The 15,603-nt window shown below is 39.1% G+C and overlaps 2 protein-coding genes across 2 annotated transcripts; one reads left to right on the forward strand and one right to left on the reverse strand.

The window, feature by feature from the left end:
* The first annotated feature begins 2,163 nt into the window (after positions 1–2,163).
* LOC101605278 (olfactory receptor 2D3-like) lies at positions 2,164–3,087 on the forward strand. Its single transcript, XM_004650712.2, has one exon. It carries the CDS (start codon positions 2,164–2,166, stop codon positions 3,085–3,087), a length of 924 nt encoding a protein of 307 aa, XP_004650769.2.
* A 6,084-nt stretch (positions 3,088–9,171) lies between these two features.
* LOC101610090 (olfactory receptor 2AG2) lies at positions 9,172–10,122 on the reverse strand. The gene has a single exon (XM_004650913.2). The coding sequence runs from the start codon at positions 10,120–10,122 to the stop codon at positions 9,172–9,174; it is 951 nt and encodes a 316-aa protein (XP_004650970.1).
* Positions 10,123–15,603: the final 5,481 nt, after the last annotated feature.

Below are 15,603 nucleotides of genomic sequence, written 5' to 3' on the forward strand. Positions count from 1 at the left end.
AGCCTCGAACCGGGGTCCTTAGGCTTCACAGGCAAGCGCTTAACTGCTACGCCATCTCTCCAGCCCAAATTTTTGATTCCCTATTTTTTGCCTTCCTAATTTTTCATATTTTTTTTACAACCTATCTTTTTGTTTACCAATACTCTTTTTCTGTGTTTAATTGCTGTTAAATCATCTTTTGTGTCCCCACTTTAATTATTACATTGTTTAGACTTGACAATTATTTTCTTTTTAGTAATCTTTCATTTTCTGATTAAATTCTCTAGCTTGTTGACCAGTATTATGCATATATATTATTCATAGCATTTTAGACACTATGTTGAATAGCTCCAGCATTTTGTTTCTTGCATTTGTTTCTGTTAATTATTGTTCTATCTCCCAGATTCTCTTATCTGTTACCTTATGTTGTGCATAAAAATTACATTTTGTTGAATACAAGCATCATGCAAGACTACTGTAAAGCTAGCTTGATGTTCCCCAGTAGAAGGCTAATTTTGATTCTGTTAAGGAGTTCAGAAAGCAGAGATTATGCCCATTTAGACCAGACACTTTTTATATTTCCAGTTCATACCTTATTCCATCATCAGATATTGTAGATAAGGCCTGAGGTGCTTACTCTTATATGTGATAAGATTTCAGATCTAATTTATTTTTGCCTTCTTTTATTCTAAGACTGTTGCAAACTTCCTCAGCTTTTTACCTCTCCAACCCCCACTTCCTATTGAGTTTATAAGATGATCAGTTGTCTATTTAGAATCCACAAATGCATAATGGTAAATAATAGTACTGTTGGGTACCCTGCAATGTTTTGTTCTCCAAGACCTTTGTCTCTTACCTCCTTAATTGCCCTCAGAATAATTTTTAGTAGAAAGGCAGGTAGCAACAACACACCCCACAATTACTAAAACTGGATTCTGTTCTGTATGTTTGTATTTTTGTACCAATGCTATCAAGTGGCTCATCCGTAAATGTTCAATGATACATATAGTACTGGATAAAATCCCACTTAGTTGCCATGAATTTCTCATTTAACAGACTTCTGTATACTATCTACATTGTTTGCTATCATATTTTCTACAGTTTGTTGTACCTTTTGTAAAAGTTGAGCTTTTTGTCATGGTATTCTCTGGGCTATGCACAATCTAGAATTGATCATCTATTAAAGCAGACAATGTTTAGCTAAATAAGATGATTGTTGATTTTCTTTATTTCCTTTTCCTTTTACTGAAAATTTCCTGATCTGCTTTTTTATATATACACATGCATTTAAGGGAATCTTATTTCATACATTAGACTTTATGTTAGTGGTATTAGGTGTTATTAGAAGGAAACTATTTTTCTTGTTAGAGGTGAGAAGGAAAGCATGCAGTCCTGAAAGCTCCTAGGACAAAGCTGACACTGAAGATGGGGGATGGTGCTAAGGAGGATATACCGGAATATTTGGAGAGAAACTCATCTATAGCCAGCCCTGCTATGGATTTTAGGTAATGTACAAAAAACTATGGAAAAAGCTAGAACTAATATATACATGATTTATTGATTCATCTCCAAATCCCAAGTTGGACATTCTGCTATAACATGGACATATGTGTCATGACATTTGTGTCTTGATATACTGTTATATGTTTTGAAATCAAGACACAAAAGATTTTTTATTAATTGAACCAGTTTGCTTTGTGCTTAGATAGGTAATCCAGGTAAATAAAGTATTTCTCAAGAGCAATGAAATTGAATTGAAGATAATTCTTTTATTATAGCTACATAGTAATTTTACTATGCCAAAACACTGTAGAGCATAATAAATCCAGCCTACCAAGTAGAACAGACAAGGAAAAAAATGTGCTTCACAAAAATGCACAAGATAAGCGTGGTTGTGAGCACCTGTAATCCCAGTACTTGGGAGGTTGAAACAAGAGAATCACAAGTTCAAGGCCTGAGTTACTTAGTGAGACCCTGCCTCAAAAAAGTAGCAAACAACATCAATAAAACCACATGTACAAAGCTGAAATTAATAATAAACATCATAGTGTTGACCAGCACATGGGGGGGACAGATGAAAGCCAACAGACAAGAAGGTACACTTGTTAGCAGTGTGATTGCTTAGCAAGTAGTGAAAAAGACCTGTTCTCTCTTTCAATGGCAGGTGAACAAGAATAAACATCCATGGGAGGCGAGAACCAAAGTTACGTGGCTGAATTTATCTTGCTGGGACTTTCACAGGACCCCAAAATACAAATCTTATTGTTCTGTGTTTTTCTGCTCATCTACCTTCTTTCTCTGTTTGGAAACCTGTTGATCATAATCCTTATCCAAACTGACTCTCGGCTTCACACACCCATGTACTTTTTTCTCAAAAATTTATCCTTGGCTGACCTCTGTTTCTCTACGAGCATTGTGCCCCAGATGTTGGTCCACTTCCTGGTGAAAAAGAAAACCATTTCCTTTGCGGGATGTTCAGTGCAGATAGTGGTCTTCCTTCTTGCAGGATGCACAGAGTGTGCCCTGCTGGCTGTGATGTCCTATGACCGGTATGTGGCTGTCTGCAAGCCGCTGCACTACTCCACCATCATGACCCAAAGGGTTTGTGTCCACATGGCCATAGTTTCCTGGATAAGTGGGGCATTTGCATGTTCAGTGGATAGTGCCTTTACATTGTATATCCCTTACCAGGGACAGAATATAATTAATCACTACTTCTGTGAACCACCTGCACTCCTAAAGCTGGCTTCAGCTGACACCTACAATGCTGAGATGGCCCTCTTTTTAGTGGGTGTGATTATTCTGTTAGCTCCGGTCTCCCTCATCCTTGTCTCCTACTGGTATATTATCTCCACTGTGATACAGATGAAATCTGGGGAGGGGAGACTCAAGGTCTTCTCCACGTGTGGCTCCCATCTCACTGTTGTAGTTCTCTACTATGGCTCTGGAATATTTGCCTACATGAGACCTAATTCCAAGACAATGAGTGAAAAGGATAAGGTCATATCTGTGTTATATTCAGTTATGACTTCCATGTTGAACCCCATCATTTATAGCCTCAGAAACAAAGATGTGAAGGGGGCTCTCAGGAAGTTGGCTGTAAGATAATGTGCATCCTGCCCCAGTAATTTATGACATTGAAAAGGTATTCAGAACATTGTGATTGGTAAACTAGCACTAATATTTTCATTTTTCCTTCCTTTGCTTGATTTCCTATTCTATGTTCTCATACTTCACAAGTTTAGTACAACTAGTTGCCTTGCTTGAAAGATCTGGAAATCTACTTACAAGATACCATATAGGTATAAAAATTTTAGAAGTTCAATAGAAAAGGTACCAGCACAAGGATGAAGGAGGTAGACACAGAGAACACTCTACTCCTACCAAATCAGATATCCAGAGACACAGAGGCTCCCAAGACCTCATCACTGAAGAAGACCTAAAAGGAACCCAACGTGGCTCACAGAAATTTGTGGAAGAGGGGGCAGAAAGAATGTTAGAGCCACGTTATGTGCAGAGACATTGCCTCTTACCTATAGCTGATGGCTAACCCTACAATGCACGACCCAAAATCCCTAGTGAGGAGGGTCCCTGTTGGGGGAGGAGGATAGGGAAGAGGCTAACGATGGTACCAACATGGCTGTATACACACTGTGTACATAAGTAATGAAAAATACTGCAACTATCAAAAGTAAAGTCTAGACTGGAGAGATGGCTTCGTGGTTAAGAGTACTTCCTGTGCAAGCATGAGGGCCTGAGGAGACCCGAGAAACCACTCAGTCAAGTTCAATCCCCAGAAATCACATAAACAGCTTTGTGAAACCACAGATGTCTAGAGCATACAAGTTCAGGAAATTGTGATCATACCATCACATGTGAGTGTGAATAATGCTAAAACAATTTTGTTAGGATTAGTGACAGGACATGATATGAACCAATCAACTTGCTGGACAGTGGTCATGAGAGGCTACTTATGCTGCTGTGGAGAATCTTGCTGAGAAATAAACACTGGTTGGATGGAACTGGAATGTAAAACTATATCTCAGACAAGTAGGGACAGCATATCCAGGATGGATAAGGCATAAAGAGAAACAAGTATTTCAGTATAGCTGGAGAAGTTTTTATATAATTTTTTTTTATTATTCAGCACACATGTATGTGCAAAGACTTTTGGATATTATAAAAATGACAAGATTTTTTTAATTTTAATTTTAATTTTTTTTGGCAAGACACACACACACACACACACACACACACACACACACACACATATGTATTTGGTTTTTTGAGGTAGGTTCTCACTCTAGCCCAGGCTGACCTGGAATTCACTATGGAGTCTCAGTCTCCAACTCATGGCAATCCTCCTACCTCCACCTCCCAAGTGCTGGGATTAAAGGTGTGTGCCACCACGCCTGGCAGACAAGATATTTTTTAAAAGCATGGGAATGATAAATTCAGGTATGCTTTAAAAAGCCTTTGAATGCTATATGGAAAATGTGATTGTATTAATATAGACTAAGCTGTACTGCATATTGTTTTCCTCTAGAGGTTTTATTGATTTAATTCATCAACATTTAAATCCAGGTGAATTTTCAAATGATCTAAGATCTAGAAACTTCCATATTAGGACTCTGATTCTACAACGTCAACATGATGCATCCATCATAGGGATTAAAGAACACAGGGAGTTTACAATGGCTCCCAACCACCTTCACTAGGAATGATACAGGTCCACTTTACTGACATCTTCTTGTCCAAAACTACTAAATTACCTGTGGTAGGTAGTGCTATCTAGAGGAAAAGAACTGATTTTATAAACACATAAAGGGATTTTCTACATTGGTTTACATGATAGGTGCTGAGGAGAGGGTTGTCTAAACATGGCCATCAGTAAGCTGGAGACACTGTGAACGTTGTAGGTGCTCCACCCTTGAAGCTGCATGTTTTAACTGTCTCAAGCTGTCCCTAAAGGCTTGGAAGATTCCTGGAGATTCACTGGTCTTCTTTCCATGTTGGAAGACCAAAAGAGCTGGAGTCTGCTGCCACTGGAAGATGGCAGATGTGGCAACAAAAGTAGGTTGGTAGGGGAGAAAAAATTTGGAGGGCATCTTCACATACCAAGCAAGAAGCAAAGGCAGGTAGGCAGTCCTGCTTTTTCCTCAGAACTCTTGATATCTGGACCTAGTTCAATGTTCCACTGGTTCTGAGGGAGTGTTTCCCCCTGTTCCAGTTAATCCTTACTGAAGACAGCCTTCATGGGCCCAGTTAGGCATGTGTCTTTGCTAATCCTAGATTCTGTCAAGTTAGTAATCAAGATTAACCATCCCATAACCCTTATGTAACTTTGAGACCCTTGGAAATTATTGCAGTTTTTTTCAATAGCACATTGTCTGCATAGATGAAAAAAATCCCTAAGTGAACAATTTTTCTAATAGACTATCCAACAGATGAAAGTGATTGAACTGAAGCAACATAACAGGGAAGACCAGAAAGAAGCAGGAACAAGAGTTTAAAACAAAATGCCCATTAAATTTAAAATGTATTAAAAAATAAACAGGGGGGCAGGGATGAGGGTAAGGATGGTACCATCCTGGGATTTTTACACTCTGAGTATGTACATAACTAATAAAGAAAAACCACCTCAACAAATAAATAGGAGGGGAATGGAGGCTGGTATGTTTGGAATTATTATCTTGGAAAGTGCAGTGTGAAGACTGGCATGGTTCTAAGGATAGGTTGATACCAATTCAGATATGATAAATACAGAAACCAATATCAAATAGGTAGAAATATTTACAACGATTTGATATTGCTATGATACTCAACTATATGATAAATGGACTTGTCTTGTTAAAAGACAAGGAATCAATCTGGATGCTAAAACTTACGTAGTGAGTGATTTGATGGTAGCCCGTGGCAGTCATGTGCAATAGGACACTGAGTTTAAAGACAAAATAAATCAGAAAACAAAACAAAAACAGCTTCATATTACCAAAAATGATTTGAGAAGTAGTGCTTTTGATGACTCAGTGAGTAGAGGTGATATTCATCACTTTATGTAGGTGGAAAGACAAATGACAAGTTTAGTTTTCACATCTACCCACCAACCCACAACAGATGGCTGAAGGAAGATACGAACACAGCCCAACACACAATTATCAGTTTACTTAAAGCATTATGAGGTGAGTTTTTTTTTGTGTGTGTGAAGGGTTTCAGAGTTTGTTTTTTTAACAATTTGAATGCACACTTTTCAAATATATATGACAATATTGTGTTACAGTATCAGAATACTGGGCATTCCTGTATGATAAAGAGAATTTAAAGAAAAAAAAAACAGTAAATACCAAGTCACATGAAGGGCAGAGCTCAGTCAAGTCTAGAGAAGTACAAGCAGGGCTGCTAGGTGGAAAAAACACCCACATCAATATCCAAGGGACAATCAGGAATAGTCAATGACAGGATAGGAAAAATGGATAGACTAGGAAGCACTTTTCTCAGAAGAGGAAACAAAGTGATCAGAAAGCTTATTTAAAGAGATAATAACAAAATTTCCAACCCTAAAAGACACAAATATCCAGGTAAACAAAATCAACCAATACCAGTCATAACCAGCTAAACCATGTCCACACCATGATGTAATCAGTTAAATATAGTCCATCCCCAAACCTAAAATCAGGCTCTCAAAAGTCCAGGACACAAAGTATTCTCAAAACAGCAGGAGAAAACAAAACAATACATGTGGATACTGACCATTTGACTGACATTGGATTTCTCAGCAGAGAGCTTACAGGTTGGAAGGGAGTAAAGCTAGCTGAGAAATTCATAGCTGGAAGAATGGAAACTGCCAATCAAAACTACCACAATGTGCAAAGCTATTTCTCTCTCTCTCTCTCTCTCTCTCTGTCTGTCTCTCTCTCCGTGTATCCTGTGTGTGAATGTAGGTGTGTACATGCCATAGACCTATGTGGCAGTCAAAGGGCAACCCCAGGTGCCAGTCCTTGCTATTGCTAATTTTGAGACAGTCTCTCTTGTGGATAGCTGGCCTGAGAGCTTCAGGATGTGCCTGTCTCCCCCCTTCTCACCACAGACACAGATACTCATGCTAAGCATCTGTCTTTATATGAATTTGAGACAGGAGGAACAACTCAAGAGGTCTATGTATACCATGACGAGTCGAATAGTGCTAATAAATTAAATACTTGCAAATAGTTGTGAATGTATATTTATTTTAACTGTTATCATAAAAATAGGTGCATGATATAAAGCAATTAATTATCTTCATTTTGAAGGTCTGCATTTTATACATACAACACATCATACTTTATACTATAAATGAAATGATCATATAAAGTTTCTCATGATTCTTTATTATTCATTTATGTAATTGTCAACATGTTTGATGCATAATTTACCATACTATGGAATAAATGCCAGATACTTATTATCTGACCTTCTTGAAAACATCATAAGATGAAGCATATAATCATCACCACTGAGCAGAATGAAGCAAAAACTTGCAAGTCTGTGTCCAAAGATGCATAGCTGATTAAGAGGAGGCAAAGACTTAAACTAAGAGATTCTAATTCTCTCCCTCCCCACCCATGCTTTAAAATAGCATAAATAACATAAAATATAGCAGGGAACACGATCCACCAACTTTTAATAGTAAGGATTTAATTATCATTTATATATAAATTCAGCCCAATATCTAGATGCATAAGAAAAACAAAAGGAAAAGATTATGAATGATTTTAGTTTCTATCTAAATTTCTGCATTTTATTGGTTTTTTATAAGGAACTTAGTTTAATTGGCTATAGCTTTTTAGTATGGCTTAATTTCATAGAATAATTAGCTTAAAATTACTTTGGCAAAGGAAGAATTTGCACATTTTTACACAGCAGTATTATCAACAATAATGGCATACACATAAGCTGATATACTTTGTAGCTTCTGTACTAAACATATATATATATATTTCTACCTTTAATTATAAATTTTCCTAAACCAATAAATGATATGTGAAAGAACAAAGCAAATTTGGACTAAAAGAAAGTCAATTTCATATTTTATAATTTCTGTGCATACAGTGATACGCATATGCTTACCTCAAGTATATATGATCCTAGAAATTATGATTTTTCCAAGCACAATTAGGTAGTTCCATTTAAAAATAAACAATATGTGAAACAGATACTTCTTATTGTTTATTGAATCTTTTCTCTTTTCTCTGTGTGAGAAAGCTTTCAATGGTACTTTATTGATCTCTTTTAAAAATGCTAAATTTTGAAAAGACTTGTGAAAGTTTCCACACTCCTTTTCTATAACCCCTTCCACTATCAACATGGGCGCTGTTCTTATATTTCTCTTCAGATCTGGACTACACATGCAACCACATCTCTATTAATTTTTGCCCACATTTTGTAACTGAATAAATAGGAATTCAAATATATTTTTTTTGTAAGTATATTGCTCTGTGTGAATAAGAAGTGCAAGCCCAAGGATCTTGATTCTCTGAGCTTTTCCTCAGCACTCACATAAACACTTGGATGTGCAGGCCTGTGACCTCAGTCCCATGGAGAGAGGAGACAGCAGAATTGCTAGGGTTCCTGAATCAGCATGGTCTGGCTAAAAATCCAGCTCCAGCTTCAGGGAGAGATTACATCTCAAGGAAATACGTGGATAAGCAATAAGAGGAAGATAGTCCACATTGTCCTCTGTCCTCTGCATGCACACACGAGGCATGCATATCTGTACAATATGTACATGCATCATACACAACAATCACATGCCACCATACATGCCATATGGCCACATCCAGAACAATAGAATTCAGATCAAAGGAGCCCTGTGATGCTTGGAGGCTGCTGGAGGTTACTCAGTCCATAACTAGTGCTGTCTGACAGACAGGGACACTGCTGTGTGATGTGGACATGGAAAGTTAATCTCTTACCATCCCTGCTTAGTAATGAGTGAAGAGGATACCTGACAATAGAATGAGGCTAAAACATCCAATCAACTCTTTCTCTTCTCCTAATCCATTTCTAATGTGGGGCTTCCAAGACCAAGGTGAAATGTAATAGGTGAGTTCAGCTTAGTGTGTCTATACACATTGCCTACATATATAAAATGCAAAGGAAAACTTAAAGGTGTATTCACTAATTCAGTCAGCAATTGACACTAGAACACATTCCCTAAAGACTGGGGTGTGCTGGCAGAATATATCTTCCCAGGACCCTTCTCAAAGCTCCAATGACCTCCTTATTCCTCAGGCTATAGATGAGAGGGTTCAAAGCTGGGGTGACAATTGTATAGAAAACAGAGATGATATTGTCTTGCTTGGTATTGTGAAAGTTGCTGGGCAGGACGTACATGAATGTTGCAGCCCCGTAAAACATCCCAACCACAGTCAGGTGGGAAGAGCAGGTGACAAGGGCTTTCTTCCTTCCTTCATTTGAGGGCATGTGGAGCACAGTGAACAGAATTCGTATGTAGGATGTAATGATGGCAGAAAGTGGAAGTAAGAGGAATGTCACACCTGTCACGTAAACCAAGAGCTCATATCGGGAAGTGTCTGCACAGGCCAGCTTCAGCAAGGGAGGGATCTCACAAAGCAGGTGTCTGATTTCCCATGACATGCAGAAAGGGAAGTGCATGGTGAACATGGTATGCCCTAGGGCACTCAGAGATGCCAGTGTCCATGACATTGTCACCATGAGCCAGCAGACCCTCGGACTCATGAAGATCATATAGTTCAGAGGATGACAAATGGCCACATACCTGTCATAGGCCATGAAGGCAAGAAGAAGGTCCTCTGCACCACCCAGTGTCAGTGCCAGGGCCATCTGAAGGGCACAGCCCCCAAAGGAGATGGTGTCGTCTCTGAGCAGAAAATCCACGACAGCCTTGGGAGTGACGACCGAAGTGAAGAGGAGGTCAATGAGAGAGAGCTGCCTGAGCAGGAGGTACATGGGCACGTGGAGCCGGGCATCCATTGTGATGACCAGGAGCAGCAGTCCATTGCTGGTCAGGGCCAGCAGGTACAGGGCTGTGACTGTGGCACAGAGCAGCTCAGGAGAGCCACTGCCATTCAGAATCCCCACCAAGATGAAGCCACTGGCCCAGGTGGAGTTCCAGAGCTCCATTCCTTGTACCTTCTTTGCTTGCCTAGAAACAAATTAATTTTCAGTAGATGTTTCTCTAAGGCAGTTCAAACTGCTTTTGAATTTTCCCAGGTCCCTGTAGTGTCCAGTAGGGATTCCATAAACTTTTTCTTCCCCCTTTTCTTAGCTAAGTGTGACTTCAGATTTCTATTATGAGGCTTCAGTTGAATGATGTGCATCAACTGAATGGGTAACAAACAAGTTGGGGATTTTGATTGAGAATTTCTTTTTTGCAAAGTATTAAGTAGAATACACACAACTTTGCAGATTGATTTACACTTGTCTTCATTCATATTATCAAACATATTGGACATTCATTTAAATTCTGCTTCTGCTTAAAGTCAACTTGTGATTACAAATCGTATTTTAAAGTTTGATTCACAAAGAACCTTGACTTAAAATTTATGTATGAAAGAGAGAGAGAGAGAGAGAGAGAGAGAGAGAGAGAGAGAGAGAGAGAGAGAGAAAGCCAAATGAGATAGAGAATGGTCATGTCAGGGTCTGTAGCCACTGCATACCAACTCTAGACACATATGCCACCTTGTGCATCTGGCTTTCTGTGGGTACTGGGGAACTGAATCGGGTCCTTTGGCTTTGCAGGCAAGCACCTTAACCACTAAGCAATCCTTTGAGCCCTTGAATTTTTAACCTGAAGTCTGTCTTCTCTTTCTGGTCTTGTTGGCTCTTGATAACTTTGTTATCAGAGGAATCTCTGGGTCCTTAGATCACTTGATCTCTTCAAATACCCTCATCTTCTTGATGGGAATATTACTACTTTGCTGAAGGAAAAAGAAGTCTGGACTGAACATAGTGGTGGGATGAGATAGATCTTACAGATCAATTGGTAGAAACAGTACAGAAGCTATTTACCTATTTGAAGGCAATGATAAGCAGGCATGAGTAAGCAGAAATAGGATTCACAGGGGCACATCAGCTATTTGTGTTCATAGTATATAATACAAGGGTTGAATTACAAAAGCAAGTCATTGTAGGAAATACCCTGAGATTTATAAAAATATTCTGAGCATGAATATTAGTTTCTTCCCCTTCACAAATTTTAGCAGTAGGAGTAAGAATGCTTTCCTGCCCAAACCTATAAGCATATAATATTTAAAAAATATTTTTGCTTATTTTTTTGCAAACAGAGAGAGAAGAGAGACAGAGAAAATAAGTGCACTAGGACCTCCAGTTGCTGCAAATGAATTCCAGACGCAAGTGCCACTCTATGCATCTGGCTTTATGTGCGTTCTGGGGAATAAGACTTGGGTTGTTAGCCCCTGCAGGCAAGCGTCTTAACCATGCCTTAACCACTAGGCAATCTCTCCAGCCCTGTGATTTCTTTTTAAAGAGTTGGAAGAAAATGGACATGAAGTCTGGGTGGAGAGAAAGCACTCACAGAATCTTCTTTTATGAATGAAGATTCTTTATAATTGGGTGGAAGAAATAGGAGGTACCCCAGAAGAGAAGAGAGAACATATATATGGCACCACATTTGTTATAGTTCCTCGTATTGTCTATACCTGTTGCTTCTATGCTCAGAGTACCTTCTCTCTATTCACCTCAGACTGAGACCTTTAAGTGACAGGATCATAAATAGCTGTCATTGGAACCCTGGATGATCCAACTCGTTTCATTCACTCAGCAAAAACTTACTAAGGGCCTACAGTGTATCAATGAATCAAGGTAATGCATTTGATTCCAGGATAACTGCATAAATGTGAAAACAGCATCACTAAACACCTACGTCATATAATACTGATGATTGGTAGATGAATAAAAATCTCACATACTGGAGCATAGAAAAATGAGATTTCAGGAAAGAATTCCCTGAGGAAGTGGCATATAAGTTATAGGAAGAGCATGAATAGGATCTGGTAAGCAAAAAAACCCAGACATAATAAAAATGAGACAAAAGATGGCATCGTGAAGGTTGGCACATAGAAAGACACTACAGGGTTGTCCTCCTGAACACTTGCCACCTAACACCAGAGGTTTCTAGAAATTGCTGGTGAGATGGTGGGTGACCTTAACCAAGGGCTGCAAGGTGAGGTTGACATGGATGCACAAGCCTTACTATACTCCAGGAAGTGGTCACAGGAGATGAAAAGATCAAGCTAAAATTGTGGGAGCATGTTTTCTATACGTTTTTAGTACTATTGTTCAGTAAACTTTTTATTGATTTCAATTATTTGTTTCTATGTTATCTTCAGTTGCAAGCAGACATGTAGATGAGTGGCACCTCAAATGACATTAGACCTGTTTTGAAAAGCTATCCATTTGAGGTTCCACATCGGACTCTAGGAGTCCAGGACAATCTAGAGGTATCAAAGGCAAGCAGTGAGCATTTAACCAGCACAAAGTGTCAGGAATCCCACTGACTTAGATATGGCCCATGTAAAAGAATGATTGCAACTTTCCACATGTACAAGGTGGAACTTATTGCTGTATCTAGCATACAGATGGGAATGAATATTCTTTGAAGGCGGAGTAACTATAGAATCTGAGAAACAGAAACAGTGGGGAGAAAATCCTGTTTGTCAAGACTTACACTTGGCTTCTACATATTTCCTAAATCAGAGACAGAATTCTTACCTCTAACATCAAAATATACAGTTTCCAGACTATGCCAAGTGTCCTGGGGTTCCTGCTGCAGTTGAAGAGTTTCAGGATGCTGAAGAAAGGGCAGCAGGTTCTCCTGGAAGAGTGTACTGGGTGTATGTGTGTGGGGTGTGTGTGGCAATTCTAGGATCAAAGCTCAGACGCTTCTTCTCCAGCTGTTGTCCTCCCTGTGGAAGAAGATGGGTGCAAATGATCAGCTGGTATCTAGGCTAGAATCCCGAGGTAAGCAGGTGCTGGAACCCTCACAGTATTGCTCATCCAATAACCTTGTCAGAAAACCCTTCTGAGCCCTACAATAAGGTATGGACTTGTGAGAAGTAATGGTCAGTATCCTCAGTCACCAAGGAAATGGTAATGAAAACTACATTGAAATTCCACCTCACTCAGTCAAAATGGCTACCATCAAGTAAACAATCAACAGTTGATCTGAATATTTGAGTTCACTTAATCCTCTGCAGATTTTCATAACGCTGTCTTCCTGGGGCACATAGTATAAATACAGTAGGAATTGAAGGGGGAAGTAGGACTAGTCAAAGGAGACCAACCGTTGCCTATCCTTCCTGTCCTTGGGGCAACAGTGAGTCCCAGCCTTGTCCTGAGGGATGCTCACAGTCTCTTCCCCAGAAAAACGCTGCTCTTGGAAACTGGAAGCTAATGAACCCTCTCAGGCATATTCCCTGGCCTGCCATTTCTGCACAGTTTACTATTCAATTGGTTCTGGGACCTGAGGTCTTCCTCTGTCCCACAAGTTTGTGTCTAGGAGCTTTCTGAAAAGAGATGGCATTAGGAACTGACCCAGGCAGCAACAGACCCATGAGCAGCTTCTGCCAAGTTATGAGAATGTCTAATGGTCACTGTGAGAGCTGCCACTGTGTCCCTCCCCCCTGTGTTTCCTGTGTGTGATAACCAGATGCATATGGCTGCTGAGAATCAGCAGATATTAGCTCTTCTTTCAGTAATATATATATATATATATAAGAAAAATAATCATAAATGTATGGGAAATTTTCAACATCCTCAACTATCAGTGAAATACAAATCAAGCCCATTCCATCTCACCCAATAGAGATGCCTATAATGAAAGAAATAATACCTATTTCTGGCAAGGATGAATAAGGAAAAAAACTCTTGACCATTATTAGCAGGATGGTAAGGTAGCAGACACACTAAGGGAGTCAGTATGGAGTCCTCCAAAACAAAAAAAAGAAAAAAAACCTAAGGAAAGGACTACTGCAGGATGTATGCATTCCACTCCATAAACACCAACAGAACCAAGTCAGCATACCATCAGTATTTATTGTGGCATTATTGACAAAAGACAAAATCATGGGTTTAAGGTATATGTATATTAACATATGATTTGATAATATTTTCTTATGCATAGACAAGACTCTGCAATATTGGGCCAGAGAGATGGCTTAATGGTTAAGATGTTTGACCCACATAAGCCAGATGCACAAGGGGAACATGCATCTGGAGTTCGTTTGCAGTGGCTGGAGGCCCTGGTGCACCCATTCTCTCTCTCCCTCTCTCTCTCTCTCTGTCTTTGCCCCTCTCTCTCTCTTAAATAAATAAATAAATAAATAAATAAATAAATAAAACAACTGGTTCTTTACAAAAGAAAAGATGTTTGCCTGTAAAGCCTAAGGGTCCAGGCTTGGCTTCCAGAACCCATGTAAGCCAGAAGCACAAGGTGGCACATATGCAAAAGGTGACCCATGTGCACAAGGTGGCACACGTGCCTTAAGTTCTACTGCAGTGGCTGGTGCACCAATTATCTCTCTCTCAAAATAAATAATATAATAAAAAGCTGTGATATCGTTTTAATTCCTAAAACTTACTTTAGCAAAGAATCATCTTGTGTACTCCTGATTTACTATAAAATGACTATTTGTGTCAATCATTAAAAAATGATTAAAAGCATCATACTCCAGAAGAGCTTTTTATCACTATAACAATATATTCAAGAATATTAACTTATCAAGATATTCCATCCCAGGATTGGGTAGGTCCCTTGCTTTTGGCTTCTGGGTGTGTTTTATGGTCAAGGCAGAAAGTATGTAGTAAAGCAACTTATAGCCAGGAAGGAAGAGAGCAAGCACCCAAAAGGTCAGGGTTCTTGAATCCCCACAATGACCTACGGATTAATTTGTATCCTATGACCAACATCTCCATGAACATCAGCAGCACCCCCACTGGTTACTGGTAGCCATCATTCCACTCTCTCAGAGACATCATTTGTTTTTTATACTAAAGAGTTTGGCAACATCATAAACTTAAACATATCCTTCCTTTGTAACTAAGCAGTTTCTCTACTAGATCATTATGAATAGAAAATTTATGTTCACGAATATTCACAATGGCCTCATTTTTACAATCAAACAACACAAATGACCACTAACTATTGAATGGATAAACAGACTATGGTATATCCATATGTCTACAACAACCAACAGACAAGGAAACAGATGTTGGGAAGGGCCAAGAGACACATGGATACAGATGAATCTCAAACATATTACACTAAGTAAAAAAAAAGTAGCTGCAAAATATGTTAAAAAGTGTGTGACACACGGGAAAGAGAGACAAGGAAACATGTTGGGAAGGACAAAGAGACACAAGGATACAGATAAATCTCAAACATATTACACTAAGTAAAAAAAAAGTAGCTGCAAAATATGTTAAAAAGTGTATGTGACACACGGGAAAGAGAGATGACCCTTTGGCAGGGAAGATTGGGGGAAGGGAGGAGGTGACTATAGATGAGTAGTCGAGTGTCTTGGGAGTTGATGAACTTCACTTTGTTGTTTAGTACATGACTAGATTTATCAGAACTTCAAGAGC

This window comes from Jaculus jaculus, chromosome 3 (genome assembly GCF_020740685.1).
Source record: "Jaculus jaculus isolate mJacJac1 chromosome 3, mJacJac1.mat.Y.cur, whole genome shotgun sequence".
NCBI lineage: Eukaryota > Metazoa > Chordata > Mammalia > Rodentia > Dipodidae > Jaculus > Jaculus jaculus.

Coding starts and splice junctions, on each gene's coding strand:
- LOC101605278 (XM_004650712.2), top strand. CDS start 2,164: ATGGGAGGCGAGAACCAAAGTTACGTGGCTGAATTTATCTTGCTGGGA.
- LOC101610090 (XM_004650913.2), bottom strand. CDS start 10,122: ATGGAGCTCTGGAACTCCACCTGGGCCAGTGGCTTCATCTTGGTGGGG.